This window comes from Egretta garzetta, unplaced genomic scaffold (genome assembly GCF_000687185.1).
Source record: "Egretta garzetta isolate BGI_Z169 unplaced genomic scaffold, ASM68718v1 scaffold172, whole genome shotgun sequence".
In the NCBI taxonomy this organism is placed as follows: Eukaryota; Metazoa; Chordata; class Aves; order Pelecaniformes; family Ardeidae; genus Egretta; species Egretta garzetta.
The window spans coordinates 763,857-789,520 of record NW_009258951.1 but is presented as its reverse complement, the minus strand read 5'-3'; the positions used below and the strand labels follow the sequence as shown (position 1 = coordinate 789,520).

At 53.1% G+C, this 25,664-nt stretch overlaps 1 protein-coding gene across 1 annotated transcript; it reads right to left on the bottom strand.

The window, feature by feature from the left end:
- Nucleotides 1–8: 8 nt before the first annotated feature.
- On the bottom strand, nucleotides 9–13,826 carry DVL3 (dishevelled segment polarity protein 3). The gene is made up of 17 exons (XM_035890024.1): nucleotides 13,780–13,826; nucleotides 12,650–12,719; nucleotides 8,480–8,601; nucleotides 7,965–8,071; nucleotides 7,259–7,394; nucleotides 6,880–6,973; nucleotides 6,429–6,498; nucleotides 6,086–6,225; nucleotides 5,817–5,893; nucleotides 5,320–5,387; nucleotides 4,909–4,959; nucleotides 4,638–4,787; nucleotides 3,669–3,800; nucleotides 3,249–3,416; nucleotides 2,422–2,634; nucleotides 1,737–2,135; nucleotides 9–1,272 (listed from the first exon to the last, which is right to left on the bottom strand). Exons 1-17 carry the CDS (start codon nucleotides 13,824–13,826, stop codon nucleotides 1,241–1,243), a joined length of 2,076 nt encoding a protein of 691 aa, XP_035745917.1. The 3' UTR covers nucleotides 9–1,240.
- Nucleotides 13,827–25,664: the final 11,838 nt, after the last annotated feature.

Genomic DNA, 25,664 nt, shown 5'->3' with positions numbered 1-25,664 from the left:
AAGAGAGTTGGCAGAGGGGCTGCAGAGGGAACGCAGACCCCTGAGGAGCAAAATACATTTCATCTCTGACGTATAAAAACTGCAAGCACAAAGCAAAAGGAGGCAACGCTTTGCAGAGAAACCCACGGCGCGGGGGTAGGAGAGGGTACCGGGGCACCAGCACCAACAGGAGCAGGATCGAGCATGTCTGTACCGTACTGTGCATGGCCCTGGGCATGGGGAAGGGGGCTGCCCCCAGCCCGAGGCACATCTCCAAGTACCCAGAGGGGGAAGGAAAAAGGGGAGGGAGCCCCAGAGCAAAGAGACTCAACTGTCCTGACACATGTGCCAGCACCGAGCCCAGAGGCCATGGTTCAGGCTGCAGCCTCCCTCCCTGGAGAGCTCTGTTGCTGCCAGGTGCCATTCACAGCCTGGAGGGAGCATAGCTGTCCCAGCTCCATCGCAGAGCCTCACCCCTCCCCACAGCCAGGCCAGCAGCACTCCTGGTGCTGCACAGAGGGAGGCACACCCAGGCCTGTGAAAGGGCAAATACAGGGGACCTCCATGTTTCCCCAAAGCGTGAAAGCGAACCAGTTGTGCTCCTCCCTTGCCTTCTAACTCGGTCCAGGCCCTTGAAGACGTCAAATTGCTGAGCAGCAGCGTGACAGCAGGAGGGAGAAGGCCACAGCTGCCACTGCCAGCCCCAGGCATGGGACAGCCCCTCCAAACGGGACAGGCAGCAGTGTGTCGCAGACAGGAGAGCAGAGCAGGACAGAGGGAACAGAAGTCTGTCCTTAAATCCTCACCACCCCCCAAGTACCCAAGGGCAGGCGCAGGGCTCCAAGTCACACAAGACTGCACACAGGCACCCACAGAGGTACAGCCCCAGCCCTGAGACTTGCGGCCTGGGCAAAGTGAAGGAGGTTCCTGCCATGGGGCAGTGCCAGGCTCGGACCTGGTCCAACATGTGGGCAAGAGGAGGGAGGCAAGAGGGAAGTGGCAGCATCTCTCCACTCCCTGGAGGCACTGAAGCCCTGGAACATTCATGCATTAGCCAAAAGGCAACTATAACGGGATTTAAAACACATATATAAGGCTGGTCCCTGCTCCCCTCTCAGGGCTGTGGGAAGGGCAGGGCGTCTTCCACAAAGGGGAGGAAAGAAGCCATCTTCAGCACCAGGCGTGCCCAGCGCCCTTGGAGCTCCGTGTCCTCCTGTCGGGCCACGCCATGCTCCAGCTCTCCCCCCCACAGGCGGCAGGCTCAGAGAAAGTCAAACACCCCGTAATTCTTTGCTGCTTGATAGAAGAAACACAAAAGGGTGAAAAGAAAGAAGAGATGTTTAGGGTGGAAGGACCAAGGCAGCAGTGACACACGGGCAAGCAGCACAGGGCGCTGGGACAGATGCGGATTAATGGGGTTAGAGAGGACAGCAGGAGGGAATTACCACTGGCAATACACAAGTCCGGTGGCGGGATGGGCTGGCAGCACCCAGCAGGCCTGCCAGGCCCGTACACCCCGCTCGAGGAGGGATTAGAATCAAGGTTTAGTTCCATTTATTTTTTTTCCCTTTTTTTCTTTTCGTTATCAAGACCAAAAAAAACCAAAAAAAAAAAAACACCCAAAAAAACAAAACCCAAAAAACAAGGGGTGAAGCCAGGGCTGGGCCTAGGAGACAAACGATGGGGATGGAAGGGGAAGGAGGGGCAGCAGACAGACAGGGGACGGGCGCTTCACATTACATCCACAAAGAACTCACTGGGGTTGCCCATGGCCATTCGGAAGGACTGTCTACTGGCTGTCAGTTCAGGGGGCACAGAGGCCAGGTCACGGCCCGGTGGTGCCCCAGGGGGCCCCATGGCTGAAGGTGGTGGAGGCATCAGCAACATGGGGGGGCTGAAGAGAGGGGGGAGGCCAGGCGGCCCGTATGACTGCTGGCTGGGGTGGCTGCGGATGCTGTGAGCCAGAGAGTGCTGGCTACGCTGGCTGTGCTGGCTGGCTGGCACTGAGCGCTCGCTGGCCGCACGCTCACGCCGCATGCTGCTCCTTGTGGTGTGGTCCGACTCGCTCCCGCTGCCACCTGACTTGGACTCCCCAGTCTTCTCTCTCTCCTTCCTCCTCTCGCTGCCGCTGCGATTGGAACCACTGCTCCGGCTCCCTGCAAAGCGCAGGAGGCAACGTTAGGTAACAGCTCAGACAAGCCAGGAAAAACGGATGCTCCTCTAGCCAAGAGAGGACTACAGCATGCTGCAGCACAGCCATCTACCAGCACAGTCCGTGCCCTGTCTCCTTTCAACTTTGAGTCCCACAACCCTTCTGAGATGGCTTTTGCCCTGGCTCTCCCCACACACAGGGCCTTGCCTAAGCAGCCTTCTCCTGCAGCTTCCTGGTACCAAACAGGGCATCAGCCCACCTGCAGGGGTATTTTAGTTCTTTTCACTCACCTTCACTGTGCTGGCTGCCTGCACTGCCCCCTCCGTAGCTGTAGCCTGGGTCAGGGAAGCCGGGATGGGGGTTGTATGGATGAGGTGGTGGATACTGATATGGGAAAGCCATAGGCCAGGGTGCGGCTCCTGGGTGGGGGAGCGGAGCCAAAGTGTCCTGATCGGAGGCACCACTGGAGCCATCATGATCGTGAAGAGAAAGATTAGCCATGTCTGCAAGAAAGCAGAGAAGAGGTGTTAATCCAAGTGGAAAGACAACCACATGTGATGAAGCAGCTCCCTGTCCACCCTTGCTGATGGACAAGGATGGGGTACACAAGGAGAGGCAAGAAGTTGGCACTCTCCCTGCTGGTCAATGCAACCATTTGTGCTTCCTGGCTGGACAGTAGCCAGGCTATGTGAGTCCAAGATGCCACTCTAATACAGAGACCAGCTTGGTGGGAAAGGACCACATCAGAGCTACAGCTCACTCTGCCAATTACTTCCCCCATCCCTCTTATTTGAGCACAATCCAGTTGTCTGAGCACCACCTCCTTGCCAGCCCTGGAAGTTCAGAGCCTGGAGACAAAGCCAGTGAAGACTAAGACTCTGCTATGGCTGCCCAAGAGAAAAGATCACTTAGTAAGTGACAATACCATCTTCCAACTTCACCATCCCAGCAGCACAACAAGGAAACTCCTCACTCTCTTAACAGTGTCTTTAGAACAAGGGGCCCAGACTGATGGCAACATTTGGAGCTATGTCCCAATGGGTCAGCAGGGCTCTGCAGGACCCTCCATCTGCCCCCCTCCATCCTCTCCCTCCCCCCCCCAAGCCAAGAGCCATACTTCCACAGAGGTCCCCGAAGATGTAATAGCATTGCTCTGAGAAGGTGATCTTGTTCACGGTGTGTCGGATGTAGCCAGCCTTCAGCAGATTGCTGGCATATTTGCGGGATTCACGACGGTCTGTAAAGCCCTCCACATGGTGATAGAGCCAATCCACCACATCGGAGCCTGCCACCAAACATCAGAGTTAAATACAGCAACAGAGAGGAAGATAGTGGCCCTTGAGGTAGTGGGCCACACTGGAGTCAAGACAAAGTGGGCTAAAAGGTGAAAAGGGACTGCACAGGCAAAGGTTCAATTTGTGACTCTGGCCTGGTCAACAGTTTACAGTGACAGAGATGCTCCCTTGGGCATCTGCTTGGAAAACAGGCCACCCATTCCCCACTCCCTGCCTCTGCTACAGGCAGCACAGACTCTTACCAATGAAGGCATTGGGGATGGTGATCTTCAGCCACATGCGGTCACGCACCTCCAGGCCTGACTCTGGTGAGGCCATGGCTTTGACAATGGTGGCCATATCGCTGTGGATGGACAGGTGAAAGTCATCGAGGCCTGTGGTGTGGATGAAGGGAAGGGAGGCAGAGATGAGGGGACAGAAAAGACAACAGGGCTACATGGAAGCATCACACATAGGAAGAATGGGCCTGGGAACAATACATTGCAGACAGCCTTGGAGTGCATGCTGTGTAACCCCCCCTTCCAGCCTTCTGATGTTATCCTTCCCATGTCAGCCATTTTGCCTTGGGCAAAACCCAGGCTGCAGTCTCCTTCCTTCCAATTAGTCCCAAGCAGCTGGGATCCAAAAGCTGCCAAATGAGCCCACACAGTCCAGCAAGGGAATTCTCTGCTCCTCACAAACTTACAACAAACTCCTGGCTTTTTGCCCTGGCTCTCTAGACCCTTGCTTCAGTGCTCTGCATACTAGAATCACCCAAAACCTTCAGAAATCAACCAAAAGAGCCCTGTACTCAGCAGGACCCTGCCCTGCTGCAAGGCTTTTTGCTCCCAGCTGCCTCCACCCAGCCCTATCTGCTGTCTGGGAGGGCAACTGCTCCAGGGACAAGCTGATTCCCCCTGGTCTGGCACTCTCAGATGGTAATCCCTGACTGCTCTGAGCCTTTCCTCTGCACCTGCCACAGCTCCAGGGTTGTACCCAGGCTCTTCTACTCTCCTTATTTAGAAGGCTGAAAAAGGTGGTATTAATTCACCCAGCCAGAACCCCCACTGATCCAAGCACCTGCCTGGTGAGAGCTGCCTCCCTCTTAGTCCCCTGTCAGGGCAGACCTTGCCCATCCCAGCTGTCCCCAGGCAGATGTATTGCTCCCTTTACAGCACAGCAAAGGCGAGGAAGCCGTGCAGCGGGTGGAGCACGGAGGCACAAGGACTTACGTTCAGTCTCTGGGATGGAGCTGGTGATGGAGGAGCTGGTGGAAGTGATTGTGCTCATGGATGGACTCATACCGTACGCTGGGTAGGTGCCAGTCATCGCTGCCGTGTGAGACACCCAGGCTGCCGGGTCGATGGGCCGGATGGGCTCACCTGCAGTGAAGAAAGAGTCAGTCAATAGCTATAAGAAATTATCCCCTCATCAAATCAGCCTCTGGGGAGGGACAGGGATTCAGCGCAGCCCATTCCATCCCCAGCATCTGCCGGGACTCACCCGGATCGGAGCATGGAGAGTCTGGCCCAGCCCAGATCCGCTGGGGAGCAACTGGGAGAGAAAGAAGAGAGGGAGGGTCAGCAGGAGAGGTGCAGAGGGAGAGATCCCCCTATGGCTCAAGGGGGGGTTTCTCTTTCCTCTGGCGCCCCGAGCAAGTGACCCCCCTGCCCCAGTGAAACGCGTCCCCAGCGTGATGTGGGAAGGAGGGCTGGGCTTATGGGCATTTTGGCCTGGGAATAGGACATAGCAGCCTCCTAACAGGAGAGCTGAAACCCCATCAAACCCCAATTCAGTGCCACATGGAGTCACAGACACAGTGGAGGAACAAGACAACAACCAAGTAAGTGCTTAAGGCAGGGCTCTCACATGAGCTGGGGACCAGCGTTAAGGGTGGGTCAGCTATCCACTTACTCCTGGGTAACGAGAAGCAGCCCCGGGGGCTGGGGTCCCAGCACTTGGCCACCGTCAGGGTGATGGGCCTGCAACAAAAAGGTGAGAGTTAGAACAAGAGCACAGTGGCACAAACCCCTGCGTGATGGGTGGCTGCTGTATGCCATCTCTCTCCTGCGAGACAGGGAGAAGCTTCCAGTAAAGCGTCCTCATCCCCCTCCAGCTACAGGTTTCCTTAGTGGCAAGGACAAAATGATGTGACCCTTCTGAGGGTTGCTGATGACCCTGATGACACAGCGTCCCTACAAAAAAGGGGCCCAGACCCCAATTCACCACCATTCTGTTGGCTGCTATTCTTGCTTTGGGCACGAAAACCCAGGAATCAAAGCAACACCAAACCCGTAAGTTCTGACCTTCTGCAGAGCCACAGGCAGAGGTGGCTGGAAGACATGATGCACACACCCCAAGCACACACTGTAGAGCTGCCCATGGAGGTAAGGAACAACCTGAGTACTTACCCCGGCTTGTGCACAATCTCCCTCAGCACCCGCACAGCATCATCGTTGCTCATGTTCTCAAAGTTGATGTCATTTACCTGCAAACAACGCAAAGAGGTGAGTCCCAGAGATGTGACCAGAGGCTGAGCTCCACGCTCAGCAGTGACTCAGCTTCCCTCTTCCAAGCACAGCTTCCTGGGTTTAGCCTGCCAAAGCGCACAAGGAGGCTTCTGGGTCTTTTCTCACTGCTTTCCCAGGCCCAGTGATGGAGGTATGTGGGTGTAAAGTACCTGCAAGAGCATGTCTCCTGGCTCAATCCTGCCATCAGCTGCCACAGCACCACCCTTCATGATAGAGCCAATGTAAATGCCTCCATCCCCACGCTCATTGCTCTGTCCCACAATAGAAATTCCCAAGAAGTTGTATTTCTCTGCAGGGATGGAAAGACAAAGAAGTAAGACACAATAAAGCAGCAGTCACAAGCAGCCCTAACCTCAGACAAACCACGTGCTAATAATGATCATCTCCTCACTCCTCCCCGCATGTGTTCTCTTTGCCCCCTCCCCAGTTCCCTCTCTGTCACCCAGTCTCGCTCTGGAAGGACTGCAGGTTCCAAGCACACCTCCTACTCACCCATGTTCAGCGTGACCGTGATGATGTTCAGGGACATGGTGGAGTCTGTGATGCTGCTGAAGGACGATGACTGCAAGATAAGCAAAACATGAGATGTCCTCCTGTGCCTCGGAAACATTCCCAGCCCCGGCTCCCTCCACTTGTGCTCCCTGCCACTCCCTGGGGCACCACAGCCACCATCCATCACTCCAGCCGTATGCTGGGAGCTTTGCAGAGCCAGAGGGCATCAGCCACAGTCCTTATGACCTCTCCACAGCCAGGACAAGGTCTGTGGTCCCAGCTCTTGAGGCTACATTGGCTTGGGAAAGGTTTACAGCACTTGGACACCACCTGTGCCCACAGCAAACACAGCCGAATCCCCAATCAGTCCTGGAGCACTGAGTGGAGAGACCCACCAGGCAGCCCACCTTGCCCTGCACTGCCCTCCCCAGGATGCCCAGCCCCTAGGTACCCGCTCAATGCGTGGAGCCTTCTGTTTCCGCCGGCGTCGCTTGTGCCTCCTCATTAGACGGGAAGCACTGCTTTGCTCTGTTGAACTGCTAAACCTAAAGGTAAAAGCAAGAGTCAGCTCTTCTGCTGCCAGGGTGGTGGCTCCAGCAGCAAGAGAGCCTCAGAAATGTCACAGGGAATAGAAGATTGCAGGGGCAGAGGGGCAGAACATATACGCAGGGGACAGACAATAGCAGAGGAGCCTGCTGGGTGAGACTTGACACAGACGCAGGTCTGAGCAAGGACCCTGGAGTCCAGGATTACCGTGCCCTGCAAAGGCATTTCTCTGTCCTGGGAGGCAGGGGGAAGCTAGCGTTCCTCCAGAACCTAAGCTCTCCTACCTGCTGGTGGAGTCATCTTCATCTGAATCGAAGAAGCTGGTGGTCTCCAGCTCACTGCTCATGAGCGTGGAGGAGCTCTCGTACCCGCCCAGGTCTCGGCGCCGCTCTCCCTTCACTGTCCCATTCACCCTGGGTGCTATGAAGAGACGACTCAGTGTGCATGAGACAGGCCACAGGGAAACAACCCCTTTCCTTCCCACGGGACTCATGGCAATCTTCCCAGAATCAAACTGGCCACCAGATAATTCCATTTAGTGCTGTCTGGCTCAGAGTCTATCCTGGGATCAGATCTAACTTCTGTGGGATACCTCTTCTATCACCACAGGATGGGGTAGAGGCTGATAGGCCAATAGGAACAAAGCTGTTGAAGTTGTGGAAGACCTGCAGCTGGTTTCTTGGTGGAGCAAGAAGCAGCATAGAGTGGCAAGGCTACAGCACCCTGCTTTTCAACTAGGAAGGACGGGAGGCACTGCTGTCTCCTGCTCTTGAGGTTTCTACAGGAGACATCTTTGCCTCCAAAGCTTTTAACACCAAGCTCTGATGCAACACAGGTTTTAGGTCCTGCATCCAATGTGAGGATATGGCCTCAAATCACTGAACAGCCCTTCTAAGCTGGGAAGGTTCTGCAGAGCAGAGAGCACTGCCCCATGTCTGGAGCTGCCCCAGCCATGCTCTGCAGAGCTCTTGCCATGTTACCAACACTCACCATGCTCAGGCCCATCTTTCCGACGAGGTCGTTCCCTTTGCGACGACACCACTGAGTCTGTCTCTGTCTCATTGTCCAAGTTTTCCCGACTCCCCCCAGTGTTAGGGCTGTGATGAGATAAAAGGAACAACTATGTCCAACAGGGAACAACCTAAGTAAGCTCTCTGTACCTCTGTGCTAGCCAGCACAAGCCTCCAGCCATCAGTTGTCTCCCTCTTGAGAGACAGGAGTAGAGGCGATGGAAAAAAAACCACAGCACATCTATGAGTGCAGGGCAAGGGACTGGGGGAAGCTGTGCCAGCTCTTTACCAACTTCCCTGAGCTATTTTCAGCATGCCCTTGCTTGTTGAATAATGCAGCTCCACTTTGAATCTGCTCCCAACCCCATCCTCCTCCCCTCTGGCTGGCTATGAACCTTGCCCATTTGGGTAGAAGTGTCCCAGCCCCTGGTCTGAATTTACAGCAAAATCACTGTGGGCCCCATGAAAACCAGGATAGGTGTCCAGGTAACTTACTGGAAAGAGGGGGGCCTGGAGTCTCCGATTCCTCCTGTGCGCTCCACGGAGGGCGGCAGCTCTGTTTGGTTATCAGCACAGACTGAGCCAGCATCTGAATGGGAACCCTCTGCAGACACCAGCTGGAGGGACGAGACAGAAAATGAACTGGCTGAGGCACTGGGAAAACGTTTACAAGAGTAGCCAAACGAGCTGGCCAAAAGCCTGCCTGGCCCAGAATCTCATCTCTGACGGTGGATAACAGCAGATGCCCAGGAGCGGGTATGGAACAGGCCAAGCATGTAGCAACATTCCCCCTCAACACCTTCCCAGACGCTGGCTATTTGTGGCTCAGGAATTCCTGACCCAGCGGTGAAGTCCGGGTGGCTGACAGCCCGGCTTGGAGACTCTGACATCATCTGCACACCCACACTGCACAGTTTTTACTCTTAGGTAACCTTTAGCATACGTCCTGTGGCAAGGAATGGATTCCCCTAGTTCTTCTTACATTGGAAGAGGCCGTCATTCCTTTTCTCAATTTTACCGGCCTCTACACTTCTGCCTTCGAGCTGTGGGACTCAGCAGGACTTTCACCTTCCCAGCCCATGATGGGAGCTGGGGGTAACAGAGCTCAGGGCTGAGGCTGGCTTTGAAACAGACTCCAAAACATACTGCTTTTTTCTGGCTTCCACAAGTACTTTGCAAACTTTCAGCTTGTGCCCAGCTAAGTGTCCTCAGCATAGCCTCCAGCTAACCTCTAGGAAGTGCAGCAGTTTCTCCAGTGCATAAATTCAATAAAAGGTCAAATCCCAGGAACAATTTATACTAGCCATGCTTTGGGGCAGCCCAGGCACACCTACATCTGTGGCTCTAAGATACACCATGAATTTCAGGGCTCAGGGAATGAGGTGGAGCCTCTCCTGGGCGAAACAGGCTCACCAGTGGGACGAAACAGAGGACAGCTCAAAGGAACTCAATGGAAAGTGGTTTCCCCAACATCACTCCCTGTCCAGGTTTGTGGTTTCCCCAACATCACTCCCTATCCACGTTTATGCTCTCCCCACTTTCAAGCCACACTGAACAGGGCTAATTCCAATAGGGCCAGGCAGGAAAGCCTCTTCCTTGCAAGAGACATTCAGAAACCCCCAAAGCAGAGGTGACAGGGCCCAGAAAAGGAGCCCTCCCCCAGCCAGGGAGCAAGTCCCCAGGGAAAGGCTAGAGCTCTCATAGAATCATAGAATTGCTTTGGTTGGAAAAGACCTTTAAGATCATCGAGTCCAACCGTTAACCTAACCCTGCCATCCCACCACTAAACCATATCCCTAAGCACCTCATCTATCCTTCTTTTAAATACCTCCAGGGATGAGGACTCTACCACCTCCCTGGGCAGCCCATTCCAGAGCCTGACAACCCTTTTCTCGAGCAAGTGAAGATCAATTTCCATCTCTAAGGACTTTCACATGTGCTTTTCATGTCTGCACCACATCTGTCCCCTGCAAAGCACGGGCAAGCAGGGGGGTTGGCTCTCTCCCAGTGTCAGGGAGGGACCGCAGGGCCCAGCACCTTGATCCACCCCAGACGAAACAGGCTGTGGGTCAGCCTGGAGCCAGCCCAGGGAGGCGAGGAGGCCAGGACAGGGGCCAGGCCCCAGCCTGTGCTCTTGAACCAACTGCCAAGCCACCAGCCATCACAGGAGAGGCTTAACCTAGCAGAGGTGAGGGATGCCCCACTCTGGGTCAGGGCAGAAGGATCATGAAACATGGGCTGGAAAGGAGTGGATAGCTGCTGCCCAAACTGTAAATGCAGAGGTGGCTCTGCTGCCTGCTGGCGAGGGGACCACCCGTGCAACATGGAGGCAGGAGCAGGTGCCAAGCCAGGCGCTGGAGGCACAGCCCGTTTATACAGGTCCTGAGCGCTTCCCAGCATCACTAATGAAACACAAAGCTGTGCCCTGCCCACCTTGGAGAACTGGGGAAACCATGGTAAAGGGGGGGATGGACCCCACAGATTATCATTAGGGCAAGGGGAGAGATGCAGCCCCAAGAAGGCCACAGCCAAGGCAGCAGACAGGGCAGAGAGCACCCTGGGGTGCCAAAAGCTGCAGAGCCCGTCCCACAAGCCCCAGGACAAGCCCAACGGCTCCTGCTCTCGCAACTATCTAACCAGCTCTTGTCTCACACTCGGCTCAGCTTCCCTCCCTACAGCAAGCCCCAGGCACATGCCCAGTTCTGTTTCCGGCACACCTTCCCGGTGACTTGTCTTCCCAGGACACATCCCCGTCCCTGAGGGCCACATCCTTGCTCTGGCAGCCACTGCCTGGGAGCACAGGGGAGAAGAGATGCTGGAAGGAGCCAGCACCGCCTAGGGAAAAGTCATATAACACTATGCTTGAAGATCTCAAGGCAAGAGCAGGCAAATAGATCTGGACAGAGGGAGCTAGCTGCAGGCAGCTGTCAAACAGCAGTGAGAAGGGGGGGAATTCCCAAGCAGGGGGACTGATGCTGCCTTCCTCTAACATTCCTGGGGCTGGGATTTCCTACAGGGAAGGTTTTGATGACCACCCTGCACTTTTCCTGCCTCTTGCACTGTCAGGAAATATTTGCTTGGATCCAAGCCCCTGTCTTTCCCTCTAGCTAAAATTAGTACCAAGTTCCTAAAATAGTTTCATCCCAGCCTGTCTGGCAGAAGCAGCAAAGCAAGTGTTCCCCCCCGCCCCCAAACCACCCATGGACAAGAAGACTCTTAGGAGGGATAGAAAAAGGGATCATCAGCTGTGCATAAAGGTCTCTGAGACTGCCATCACCCTTCGTGCACAAGAGCTGGGAGCCGTGCTAACTCCAGGCACATCCTGGCCCTGCAAGGAGCCAGCACGCCCAAGCAGCAGCACGGTGCCCTGGACACGCCAGACAGAACAACACCGGATCCGTGCCACTCACACTGAGCAACCAGAGCGCCCCTACAAGGAAAGCCAGCAGCTGTGTGGATGTGTGGACCACAAGGAAAAGCATGCCAGGTTAAAAAAAAAAAAAAAAAAAAAAAAAAAAAAAGCAATGGAAAGGGTTCAGAGCCTCTGGGACTCCCCACAGGGCAGGTGAAAACAAAAGGCAGATGGAAAGGGAGGGATGTGGACATGTCTCAGGGCAGATGCAGCAGCAGTGGAGATGGTGGCCAAGAGCTGGACAGGCTCTTTTCTGAGGGGCCTGGCTAACCACTAGAGGGAGGACAGCAGGCGTCTGGCCGACGGCTCTTTGTGTGGGAGCCCAGTGCACCCTCTCCTCCCAGTGCAGGACCCCAGCCTCCGTGCTACTCCCTGGGCCAGCATCCTGGCAGGAGCCAGTCTGGCAGCAGGGCTCCTGCCCACCCGGTCCTGTCGCCCCCACCCTCCCTCCCAAAATGCAGTCGCTTTATGACCTGCCCAGCTGAGGCCTAGCTGTTAGGTGTGGGGATAGAAGCAGCATTGGGTCCGACCTAGTCTGATTTGTTGTGGATTTTTACTGTTTAGGGGCTATCTGGTAGCCTCTGGAAAAAGGCACTTGGGTCTTGGTTCTGCTCCTGGCATAGATCCATACACCCTCATCAGCCCAAACTGCAGCTCAGTAGAGGGGAAAAAGGGATGACGGGCCATGGAGACTGAACACCCTTCCCCCTCCCCCATCCCAAAAAAGAGGGTCCGCTTGGGGGCAGAGGGAGGCATGCGGGCAGGGGACAGAGCATGTGCATAGCATGGCATGGCATGGAGGGAGAAGCTTGTCCTGCAGCTGCCCAGGCAGTACCTTTAGTCTTCAGGGCAGTCAAATCCAGTCCGCTTCACCAACACTAAAGTCACTTAAGCCCTTTGCGCCAGTCACCGGAGCAGGACTTTCCTTGGAAAGCTGACCCTGCCGTAGGGGCACATGGGTTACACTGCAGACAGGCTGGGACCGTCACCTCTGCCAGGCATCAGTGACCGCGAGTGAGCTCTCCACAGAGGCATCCCACATCTTCCCCGGGACGGGGGAACCAGCACCATGCAGCCCCCTCTCCAGCTAAGGGACTGGAGTGTGGCAATCCAGCTCATCAGCTTCATTAGCAGTCAGCACTTTGACAGCAGGGAGCAGTTCCCGTGCCTTACTTGGCACTATGCAGCCAAACGGTGGCTTTCAGAGAGAGCAGAAACAGGTAGCGAGATACCAAAGCAACGGGCTTGCTTACCCATGACACCACCCGGCCGTTGAAGCAGGGAAGCTTGGCATTATCATCCGAAATTTCTTCTTTCACCACCCTGCAGAGGGGAGAGGAGGCAGTCAGAGCTGGGTCCAAGACTTCAGAGGAAAAGGAAACTTTCCCAGGTGGGTGTTTGCACCCAGCAACACGCAGCCGAACCGGCAGCTCCCTGCTGCTGCCAGGCCACAGCTTCCTCTGCCCACGGCCATGACTGGCAGGCTGGAGAGGAGAAGACAAGGGCAGAACAGGCTCTCCCGTGTGTATCCAGCTGTTCTATCCCCCAATTCACATTTTAATCAGTCAAAAAAAAAAAAAATCCAGATGCATACTTCTGCCAGTTCACTTATTTCTAAAGAAATACATAATTTAAACTTCTTTATAATGATCTGAAAGAATCACAACCTATGCCAGAGATTTCTAACAGATGAAAGAGAAAGACATTAAACATGCTGCCTCCCAAATGTTACTGTTGCTTTTTAATTACGTACATAATATTTCAACATCACTTGAAGCTTTATAGTTGTGCCACAATGTCATGTTCCCGCATTACACAAACAGCTACATCATTATCAGTCTTCACAGTGGAGGAAGCACTGATAATTTTTTTCCCCCAAGAGCAAAACCATCAGTTTTCTTTGGAGAGAAAATGTATTCTATTTTAAATATCACCGGGCACCTAAATAACTTTTTCCACGGTGAGTCTGCAATCAAAACAACTTGTAAATTCAACAGATTCAATTAATACCATCTTTGATAAATCAAATTTAATGGCAAAATAGGCTTTAACAATCTCATTTTCTTTTCTCCTTAATGACATTTTAAGCACTCTCATTTAATACAAAGACACCTTACAAGTAGTTTGTGATATTAATTTCCCCTTCCAAGCTATATCTAAGGTAGCTTGACACATATTGTGCTTAAAAAAATAACGTAGTAACTAATCAGTGAATAAATTATGCTTGGGGGGAAAAAAGAATCCAACAGGAAAAGAACAAAAGAATGAATGCGAAACCAAAGGAAATTATGTGTTAAAAGACATAGCTTATAACTAACAGAGTACACAGAGGTGGGATCCCATCAACAGCTCTGAAGGGTCCCTAAGCCAGTCCCCAACTCACGGAGAATCGAAGAGGATGCAGGGGTGGGATGCCAAGCTGTGACCCATTGCCCCAGACCACCACGCAGTCCAGGCACTGCCATCGAGTTGCAGCACGCTGGGGCTTGGAGAAACCGGTACTCTGGGCTCCTGGCTGCGCTCCCTGGTGCACCAACAGCTGCCCAAACCGTCACTGAAAATAGGACGGTAAGGCTGGCCAACGCTTGCAAGGCATCAGTGAAAGGCAAATGAACAGTGCTGGGAGACCAAAACCTGGGGAGCAGGCTCACTCCACCCTGCCAGCCACACTGGTTGCTCCAGTGTCACGCATGCTCAGCAAAGGGCTGTCCCACGGGGAGAAAGACAGCACATTGCCACATCTTTGCTGGCAGCTGGCACTCAGGATTCCTGCCCGAACTGGAGAGCCTGTGAAGGGACTGGACAAATGATACCCATCCTCAGAAGGCACAGATGAGGAGGTCACGGTTTGAGCAGTCTAATCCACTCCCAGGATGTGCATTAATTCCTCTTGGAGGAGCAGGAAAGGAGCACTGAGGATAGATTAAAACCCTGCTGGCTTAATGCTTCTCCAGCATGCCCTATGCCAGCCTCTGCCCAAAGCCCTTGCAGCCCAGGATGAGTATCAAACACAGGCAGTCTGCCCCAGGACCCATCCTCTTCGGTGCCCACGCCAACCCTTTCCAATGCAGGCAAGTTGTTGTCCCCTCACTTCCAAGCACACACACACACGCACGCACCCTGGCCTGGCTGTACTAGCATCCATTCATACTGTCGCCAGCAGCCTGGACTTCATCCAATTCCTAGAGAGAACTTCAGGCAGAGCCAATTTTCAGTGCTGCGTGCTGCCTGCTCAGGGACACAGAGCCCTGCCTGTGGGTGAAGGGACAGGGTGATATATTTGCAGGGTCAAGGTGACCAACCGCTAAGCACAAATGAACTATTCCATTTTCAGTGGGGACAGAGGAAACCAACCCCAAGATCCCCTGCCCACCCTCAACTGCAGTGCCCGATGGAGAACAAGCTCCTTCTGTCCTGAGAGCTGGTCCCCTGTCGTTCCTATTACCCCACTGCTGCCCCAGACATCCCAGGGGTCAGCTCCACCCCGCAGCAGTTTCCTCCCTCCTTCCCCAGCTACTACACTATTTATCACTATTTATCACCCAGATGCCAGAGGACAATGGATTATATATTTAGACTCTACAGAGCAAAAGCTGATAGTGCTGGAGTCGGTCACATGCCGAGGAGGAATCTCTCCGCAGCCCTGCTCACGTCTGTCACCCCTCACACTGTCCCAGCTATGCCTGCCCTGCATTCCTCTCCATCCTCAGCCCTGAGCTGTAGCCTCCCCCCCTCCTCCCCCCCACCACTCTTCAAGCCACACTTCTCACACGAACAAGACCGCAGGTTCACGTCAGAAGCCACCAACCGAGCAGCCTCTGGGGGAGCTGTGAGCGATGCCACGTTTCTCCTCCGCGGTTGCGTGGGGAGGCAGCCATGAGATGAAACTCTCCTGTGGATGTGCTGGGAGGGAAAACCATCCTGTGGATGTGCTGGGAAGAGCCCCTAGCTGATGGGATCTCAACCCAGGAATCCCGGAAGAGCAGTCTCAGAAGGAGCTCAGGCACTCTCAGTTCTCTAAAAGCCTTTCCTTTTGGCAGGAGCCACCACAGCCCAGGGAAAACATCTGCCCAAGGCTGATTTCAAAGGGACTGCTTTTAGTTTACTGTCCATCGGGGCAGCCCGGTTTCAGATTTTTCCCATGTTTAAAGTCCTGCTGAGGCCTGGGCACAACATGGCTGAGAATGGTGGCCATGAAAAACCCCCTTCTATGGAGAGGCAGCCCAAGCCTTGCCCAAGCGAGTGTGGGTCCAGCCCCCTCAGTGCTGCTCTGCATGGAGAAACACCAGGCAGAACGGGCGCTGGACGGCCCCCGTCCTGTCCCTGGGGCCGGCCGACGTGCTGCGGCCAAGCTGCAGGCTCAGCGCCTGGCCCGCAGGCCCAGTGCTCCCCAGCACTCATCTGCCTTGAATTTTCCAACAAAGAGACCTGCGGGAGGGAGGAAGGAGGGAGGGAGGGTTACAGGGGAGGCAGGCGGAGTGGGCGGATGATTCAGCCGCCATCCCCAGCGACACGGGGCCAAGCTGGGGAGGGGGGAAAGGAGGAGGGGACGAGGCTCTGGCTGTCGCAGGAGCCTGGCCAGGGTGTGCAGAGGGGGCTGCCAGGTCTGACACAAACAGCACATCTGCTCCCATGCAGCTGGGGGAGGGGAAGGGGCAGCCCCGGCAGCAGGGAGGGAAGCGGAGGAAAGCCAGCTCCAACCCTGGCTCCATCCCTACCCTCCCGCCGGTTTCTCCGGGAGAGCCGGCAGACCCTCTCCCCGCGGCCTGGGAAGATGCCATGCTCCCAGCTTCCCTCCTGCTCCCTGCCGGTGGGAGCAGCCGGCAGCCTGGAACCAGGACACAGAGGCGGGCGAGGGACAGGAGGGCAGACACTGCCTTCTCCAGGGAGCCCCAGCCTGGCTCAGGAAATTAGAGGGTATTTTATATCACAGAGTCATGTCCTAGGAATGAAGGGAAGGTGAGGAACAAGAGAGCATGCACAGGAGAAAGGCGGCCATAAAACCCAAAGCTGGGAGACGGCTGCGCCGTGTCAGAGACCCCGGGCTGCGCAGCCCTTACCCGCGCAGCTGCTGAGCTCCCAGCCTCCCCGTTTCCCCTCGGTGGCCTCCAGCCCGGGTGAGGCTGCGGATACAAGGGAGTTTCTAGCTTCAGCCAGCTCTGGTCTCTCCTGAGCAGGACCCGCTAACCACAGTGGGGTCCCAGCGAAGAACTTGGATGGGGTAATGCAAGCCCAGGGAAAGAAGAAATCCAAGAGGCATTGACAAAGGCTCCGGCAGGCTTTGAACCTCAGATGTGGATACAGGCTGGAGCTCAGCAGCAATCACTGCTTGTCTCTGGCAGTCCCGTCCCCCATCTCGTCTGTCTAAGGGCTCGCAATGGGGAGAATACTCAGAGAGAAGCAATCACAGGACGCAGCAGTGATCAGAAAAGCTGAATCTGGAGTTGGGGGGGTCCATACCAAGAAGGAAGGGGAGGGGAGCCCTCAAGCATGTTAGACAGCTTGATGGCCAGGATGAAAAGAAGTCTTATTAGGGAGGTGCAAAGATTAAGAAGACAATTGAGCACCGACAATTTCATACTAAAAAGAGGAAAAGCTAGTAGAGCAGATGAAAAAAAGTAAGATCTTTTCCTTCATTTAGTGCATTATTGAAAGACCTTCAGAGAAGTGCAACATTTTTTCCAACATTGCAAGCCCAGAAATTCAGTGTTAAACTTAATCATCTATTACAACCCCCTAAAAGTGCATAATTAGGTAGGTCACTCCTCTAACCTTAACAGCCCCCATCTCCTACAGCCCACAGAACCACGAAAGAAAGAAAGAAAAAAAAAAACCAAACAAAAAACATCAGGAGACATTTCTACCCAATAGCACAAGCTTCAGGGATTTACACACCAGAAATGTGATCTCATTTTCAAGACCTTTAGTACACACCCCTTAGGGCAGGGATGTCTTGTCTCCAAATGATTGTACAGATTGATAATGCTGCATAGCAAAAGGAAGCACCTTCATGTGCTACTATCCAAATGTGAGCATCCCCTAGCTCTAGAGCAAAATCCTCCTCCCTTCTGCAAGGTCAAACGCTGCGGCCACAGGGACGAGCTCTGCAGCCATTTCACCAGAAGAGAAAATTGGACAGGGCAATTCTCTGACAGAGTTGGGATTTTGGATGGTAAATACATGCCTGTTAGACTAACCACAGACATGATGTGTGATTCCCATGGGGATACAATCCCCCCAAGGGCTACACAGGCCCAACCAAATAATACACACGTGTATCAGTGAGACCTTGGGCTTCGCAGGCAAACAGCATGCATCAAACAGGATTAAAGGATCTGAGCTGTCTGTCTCCATAAGCCAGGGCATTCTTCGGGTCTTCCTCACTGTATTTTTACCTCCTGTGCAAGGAGGAGGAGTACATAGGGTACAAATTGCACAGTGCACTGGGGTGAGAAGGGCTCTCTGAGTGTAAACAGAGATCATCGCTCCCCCATTTAATTTCCCTCCTGAGCCCCCAGACGGGGTATCCTCTGCTGTTCCTCTATGCTTTAGCATAGGGTAAAAAGGGAAACACAGATCCGTGGGTGTTTTAGCTCTGTCAGACCCTCCTCCCCAGAGGAGCTGCTGTCCTCCTATCTGTCCCTGCACTCCCTGTGAATGTGAGCTCCCTCACAGCACTGTCTTTACCTCAGGTCCTTTTCAAGAATCAAGAAACGCAAACCAGCAGTCGGGTGAACGCAACAATAACACAGCTCTGCATTCGAGCAGGAGAGGCTGCCTCTGCCCTCCTAACAGATCAAGGGAGATTCCTCAGGGAGCAGGTCACCTCATTTCAAGCTACTGCCCACACTCTCCTCAGAAGCGGGGACATAGTGCCCATGAGCAAAACCACAGGAACAGCCTCTTTTGTTTTCAGGCTGTAATCTCTACAGCCTCCCTCAACCGCACTCACCACTGCTTCCCCACAGCCTCCCCATGCACCCCACAGCTTGCCGTGCTTTCCGCCCATCGTCACTCAAGCAGGGGCTGAACAGACATCTAAGATGGCAACTCTTTTCCCCAGGAACCTCTCATCAACACATTTGCAATCACTCCACTGGACATACACCAGGACAACCACAGCCCCTCTGCCCAGGAGATGCTTGGCTCCGGCTGGACCTGTGCTCAGTCCTACATGCATCACTATGTGGGAGATGACAGAGAAAACACCTCCTGTTCATCTAGTCCAAAGGCTGGAAACAGAATGGCATTTAGGAGCGAGCCACCCAACCTCACAGGCCTGCCCAGGAGCAGCACTTATCAAAGCAAAGCTACAGCAAAGCTTGATTTTGAAGTGAGCTCAAGAGCCCTGGCGGCCCCTCCCGTCTTGATCTCCAGAGTGACCATCTGGCTGCAGCACTGCTCTGCAAACAAGCCCAACAGGACCGTCCTCAGACCAGGAGGAGGAAGCTGCACGGGAGGAAGACTGCAGGAAGCACCAGCACCTCCACACTAATTAATCCAGCCCTGCCCAAGCAATGCTTCCAACCCTCAGAAGGACATTTAGAGACATCATCAAAGGAAGCATTCTCCAGGCCCCCAAAGGTTCAGTGACACTTTCAGTCCCTTTGAATTGGAAATCAGGACAAACGGGAACTCCCAGCAGAAGCCCAGCTGGGATCTTCACCCTGGAAGCTCAGTTTCAGCTCCTCAACAACTCTAAGAGCTTGCATGGCCCAACACAAGGAGACAAGTGCAAGGACTCATTGTGAGAAAGAAAGATTTGCGGTTAAACATCTGCAGAAATGACCTTCAGGGAACAGAGACATCCACAGACATAGCAGTGACCGAAAGCTGGCCTTGTATTTGAGCTGGGATACGAAACAGGCCCAAAGAGCCCTCAGCTGACCGGAGACATGCATGTGAGGCGGTAAAATCCTGATGCAGTTGCTATGGTTGATACATATGTCAAGAGATGGCAAGCAAACCGGAGGAGGCTTGGTCTGCTGTGACACTCAGCTCCATCTGGGTACAGATGGTGGGAAGAGCCCACAATGCAGAGCTGCAACACAGCAGCTCCTGCCAACAAAGAGAAAGGGACTGCGCAGAGAGGTGGCTCGAGGTGCTCAGCTACTGCAAGTAGCAAAACACAAAGGGCGCAACAACATCTTAACAAGAAGCTCATGGAAGAGGTGTCTGGACCCACAGGGAATTCCTTGCAACTTTCCACAGATGTCACCTACCCCTCTCTAGCCTGGCTAGAAAAGTAGCAGGCTCCTGTGCAATGCCCAAGGACTTCATGCTGGTTAAGATGACAGAGGAGCTGTAAAGTGCTCCAAGGACTGCTGGGGGGACATTAGCACATATGCAACAGGCCAGGGAGAGGGGCATGATGTCTGGGAAGGCTCTGCATGCACTGTGAGGAAGACAGGACCAGGCCTTCCTTTTGTGGCCCTCAGCTGAGGGACGCCAAGTCAGTCCTGCTTTTTCTTAACAGCAGGCGAGGCTCCTGCCAAGAAAGCGCTGCTGCTGTGGAATGTGCTGGGCCAGCAGTACAGCTCATTCCTGGAAAAGCATCAACTCAGCGGGAGAGCAAGGAGAGAAGAGGGGGAAAGCGGGAAGAGGGGGAGGGTGGGAAACAGTCTGAAAGCTTGGACTTCCACACCTGAGGAAGCAGGGAGCTGCCACAGAGCAGTCTGCTCGCCAGCACCCCCTTGTCCTGGGCTGCCAGCACAGCAGCCCTGCCCAGCACCAGCCCTCTGCTCTTGGAGCATGTTTCTGCTGGCCAGCCACCTCCAGAGCAGGTCTGGGAAAGCACAGACCAAGGCAAATGTTTGTGGGGAGGAAGAGCGAGGTTTGTTTCCCCCATCATGTTAACAATTAATTTGTATTTAATGACAGATCTCCACCAGTAGATGACAAAGCAGCCTCTGCACGTGTCCTGCCCTCAAGATGCTGACCAGCTCACATTACTCTCCTGGCACAAACAACTTTGCAAGAGTCTCCCAAGGAAGCCAGCCCAGCCGCCCACCTGGTGGGAAGGGGCCTTGAAGGGTAACAGGCTCTAGATGACTGCACCTACTCTTCACATCCAGCGGGGCTACCATCAGCAACATCTCTGCTAACTGGGTCTGTAAGACATACAGAGAACCCCTATAAAACCAACGGGGAGTTAATAAAGCTCAAAACTAAGTTCCACCACAAAACATTTGCCGAAGACAATGAGAAGGACTCACACAAAGAAGAGCCTTTCAGAGCCACAACAGCTGCATCGTGGCAAAGAAAGAACTTGTCCCCGATCCCAGGCTGTTGCAGCACTCTGGAAAAAGGGCAAACAGTGACACTACATCCCTCTGGTCCTAAAATGCAGGAGGCAGCAGGCAGCATGAGGGGTCTGAATGCTCACAAGAACCATTTCTGACCATTCCTAGGATAGGGGTACATGTCTTTTTTCTTCCTCACCTTTGGACCCTGGATAATTTTTGGCACAACCTGAATTATTCACTTCACTCTTGGGAACTTGGAGCAAACCAACAGTTTCAACGATCAGCTCCTACATAGGTCTAACTAGTAGGCAAAACCAACTAAAGGTAGAGGAAGGCTTGCTGTTTCACCTGGTCTCCTGCTTTTGACGGTGTCAGTGCAGGGCATGGTACAAGAAATTCCCTGTACAGAGAGACAGCAAATAGAGCACGTTTTAGTAGCCTTTTATAAACTTCATTTATTTCAGCTAATACCAGTCATCTTCACTAAACTCCTTTCAAGACACATGGCCAAGCCCTTGAACAATACAACGAGCAATCTCCTATCTCCTACCAAGCATCCTTTACCAGGCCAGCCAAGCTTGCCCTCCAGCAGCCACACAGCAAACACCGTTCAACTGCTGGAAGAAAGAGACAAGAAAGATGCTCCAGTCTTAACCAAACCTAGCATATGCTGGGACACAACTCACTCAACTAAAGGTCCAGAAAGTGGATGAGAGCCATAAAACAGGAGCCAATCAATTACTGCAATTTAAATGGAATCTGATTAGCCAAGAAGCAAGGAAAATGTGAATCATCTCCACTGTGCTGCTGGTTTACCCTCAGCAATGAAAACACTCAGTTCTTTTTCCTTCTTTTATAAAAGCCCTGGTCCACAGGACTCCTGATACCTGATGGATGCTCCATTGGACAAGGCAATATTTAGGCAGTCAGGAGACCATCACCTGCCTAGGACTCCTCCAAAGGAGGGTCAGAGATCTACTGAAACAGGGCACAGGCCATGGTCTCGATCTGGAAGGCAGGCATTTTCTTCAAGCAGCCAGGTTTTTCTGTTTCAGCAGCCCAGCTACAAGCAATGACTGGCCTTAGTTCATAGTCTGCATGAGGTGCCATGTACAGAACGCAGCCCAGATCCTGCCGGGGCTTCCCTCTACACCAGGGATCAGCAGCCTTTTCAACAAGAGGTTAAGTTTCTCCACAATTTAGAAGAGTATGGTGCTTTGGATTACTACAGTAACATAGTCCACCTCTACAGGACCAAGTCCAACTCAGAGCTGCTGCTTTTCTTTGACACTGCGAACTCCCGGACCTGACCCTGTCACATACCATTCAAAACCTTCCCACCTGCCATCTCTGACAACTGCACCAAAGGCTGGATAATGGTTGGTGACCTCCAGAAGTCACCATCACATGTGACATGGAATGCTCCTCTTGTGGTGCGTCTCAGAACCACAGCTGCAGAGTCCCGGGTCCTTCAAGGATGGAGAAGTATAGTGGAAGGCAGCACAACCTGTCTGCAGTCTGTAAATATCCCGGGAGCTTGGTAACTGTGTTGAACTGGTCACTCTACACATTAACTATTCCCAATGACAGCCCAGAAAGACTCATCACACGTTATTACTGCAGTAGGGCCATTTGCTGTGTCTGTGGATCTGCTAAGTCAACTTACAAGACCCTGATTTTGAGCTTCCTAATTATCTGTGATACTGACATCAAATTCCCATGAAGCATCTCTCCTTTAGTCACATGTAAAGTCACCACACACACTTTGTGCCAGCATCACGTGTTGACTGACCAGGAGCTCACCTGGTCCCTGCAGATGACATGGCCAGACCCGGTCTCCACCTGAAGTCTACACATCTCAGTACACGGGAGAGCATTTGTGCCATGCAGCTCCCTATTACCAGAGCACAGGTACAAACTGCACCAAAGGTAACGTCATATGAAGGCACCAACCAAAAGATTTTTGAAGTGTCCCACAGTGGCAATATAAGGGAAAAAAAAAAAAAAAAAAAAAAAAAGGACTGCTGTAATAGGCTCCTACAGACACTTCAGACTCAACGTGCACACACTGTATAGATGTTACATACCTCTGCAGCAAGTTGGAGCTGCCCCAAGGAAACCCAGACAGAGTGTCCCCTAAGCTGAAGAAGATGTTGCCACCCCAAAACTCTCCTGCTGCTTCCAGGATGCCTGGGCAGGGAATAATCTTAAGAGTTTTCCCAAACTAACTCACTGTTTGGTCCCAGCTGAAACAAAACATTTTCACTCTGTAAGGAAAATCCATCTCACAGGAGCCCCTTCAGGACATAAAGATGCATTTACCAGCTCCGGATCTAGGATAACTGGGAGGTCTGCTATAAAGGACTCAGCTGTGCAGCTAGATCCATGAAAATCCACCCTTCTCAGAGCTACAAAAGCCAGTAAGAAAAAATTCAAATGAACAGTGTAATGGCAAGAATTCCTGCATTAAGCCCATATACAGGCTTCCAGTATGGCGCAGCCTCAGCTAGGTTCATTAGGCAAGTTTCTCTGCTAATGGCGCTAAAATACTGGTTGAGCTAGGCAGGGCTGAATGAACTGGGACAGCTCGTTAGCCATATGCAAACAGAACTATGGAGTTTGCATATCCATCACAGCTCCTGAAAAAAAGCTTCAATTTGAGAAGCTGCAGCGCCCTGGGGCCAAGCCAGCTGACAGCCATCAGCACACAGCAGCCCTCTCCCTGCCCCTGCCCCACCTGGCCACAAAGCCAGGTTTGTCACTGCACTTCTGATGCTGTTCTGGGTGTCAATGATGCGGCATGGCACAGTGCAGTGCACAGGGGACAACCTAGCTGCTCGCAGATGGTGAGACACAAAAGGACCATGCATCTCAAGCAGGTCAGAGCAATGCTGAGGGAAAAAGTGGAAGGCCAGCGAGCAGGCAGGCTAATGTGCTAGCACCAGCTTCCCCGCTATCATGACCCACGCAGAGCCACAGCTCCCAAAACACAGACCCCTCTGGCAGGCCCTCAGAACCAGCCTGTACATGGCAGGAGCTGCCAGCCATCAGAAAACAAGGAAAAAACCAAAGCCTCTGTTACCCAGACCATGAATTCCCAGCCTATCACAGAGACAGCTGCCAGCGATCAGAGGGGCCACGTAGCAAATAAATTCCTCTCCAAACCCTAGGGGCAGGTCAAAAACCAGCAGAGGAAAGACCTTCCCACACAGCGGCTGGTGCCAGCTCTCCCAGAAACGGATCTCTGCTCCAAGTCGTGCAAGGAAGCCTTCCCCCCTTCAGCTCGCATCTTCAGCCAGGACCAGAACAGCGGACTCCCACTGCAGACACTACTCACTGTATCTTCTTTTCCTCCAGTTCTCACAAAATAGCAAATTTTAGCCAACAAGACACACGGACAGATGCCCCAGTGAGGGGATAACCAACACAGAGGACTTAGTGGAGCTGGGTACCCAAATGCTGCTTCTGCTGCCTTCAATAGCTAGCTGTGACTGGAAAAACAATGCCTCTGGCACATCTCCTTTAATAAATAACTGATACAACCACCACAACAGTCCCAACCTTCCACTGCAATACAGGATTACACGGCACAGGAAGGTCAGCTCCAGGCATCTCTGCCTGCTAAAGCCTCCAGAGAATTCCAGCCCATTCCTGGACAGGCTCAACATTAGTGCTACAGCAGTAATAACACAGCGATGGAAACAAGTGAAACCAAGAGCTTCAGAGCAGGGGCTCCGGGAAATACTAATATTTCAGCTCTGCAAGCTAACGCAGTCCTTGGAGACAGTGATATTCACGGCCCAGGAGCTCACATACTCTCCTAAGGCCACCATGGCATTACATAGATAAGCACACGGACAAAGCAAAGTCATAGAGATTAGACTAATTTCCAGATTTGTACCTTACTTCAACGCCCTCCAAAAAGCCTTCACAAAAGGATTTGGTCCAAAAATTTCCAACAGCAGCCACTGGCAGGGTTAAGTTCTACTTAACTTGCCAGCTGCTGCCTAACAAGCCAGCACTACTGGGACAAACAGTAACACAGCCACGTGGTGCCACATCCCCCTTCTGAAAAACCACCATCCATCCAGCACAGGTCAGAAGGGCAGGCTCCGAATAACAAACAAGGGATGGAGAGAGGAGGAAATCAATAGGAAACACCAAAAACACACAGCCCTGACTGCTGCCTCATCAGATGTGCAGTGCAATACAAAGCTGGTGCGACAACATGAAGGCAGTTTCCTGCAGGCACAGCCTCTGCTGTGCTCTGCAAGCCCAGCTCTCCTTCATGGGCTTTTACACAGATCAAATATCCTAAACCACAACATTGTTATATCTATGTGGATGCAGTCAAGGGTGGAGGACTAGCACTTCATTACAGCGGATACCCTCAGCTCAGAACAGTTCAGCAACTGCAGCGCAGACATTCAAGAGGTTTCTCGCCACTTTAAGTACGATGAGATCAAAAAGGACTTGAGAAATTTTAACTATGCGCCCTACACTTCTACATATACAGCCTTCAAGTCTAGATGGAGGGCCTGATGCCCACCCTGAGAGAGGACCAAAGCCAAACACATCTGTGCAGCAGAAAAGTTGTGGGGGAAACCAGATTTTCTTTGCTTATACTCGCAGCACCCTTCTTCCCTCAGCATCCGCAAACATAGTGGCGGGCAACCACCTCCACCTTCCAGAGTTCAGGCTACAAGCCTGCAAATCCAGATGTCTCTGCCTGCTGGGAGGACGACCAAGTGGGAAAATCACAGGTGAAAGGAGGCCAGGAGCATGCTGGAGAAGAGTGACTTACTGAAGGCTCAGTGCTCTGAGCACAGGGGCCTTGGGCTCATGGGCCATCTGCCTCCATCCCTACAAGCCAGCAACTTCCTTCTCAGAGTCCGTTACGAAACGCTGCCTCCCCAGCTGCCCATCCTGCTTCTCACCATAGCCACATAGGAAGGAACATCACTCCTTACGCCACCACCCAGAAGATCCAGTACCCACCCTGCAGGTGAGCCAAGGTCTCGGA

What these genes read in the sequence shown, in the direction of transcription:
- DVL3 (XM_035890024.1), bottom strand. Translation starts at nt 13,826, where the DNA reads ATGGGTCACAGCTTGGCATCCCACCCCTGCATCCTCTTCGATTCTCC. An exon ending in CTTCGGGGACCTCTGTGGAA is followed by an intron (nt 2,635 to 3,248) that starts GTATGGCTCTTG and finishes GCTTTCTTGCAG; the next exon opens with ACATGGCTAATCTTTCTCTT. An exon ending in AATGGCCATGGGCAACCCCA is followed by an intron (nt 1,273 to 1,736) that starts GTGAGTTCTTTG and finishes TCTATCAAGCAG; the next exon opens with CAAAGAATTACGGGGTGTTT.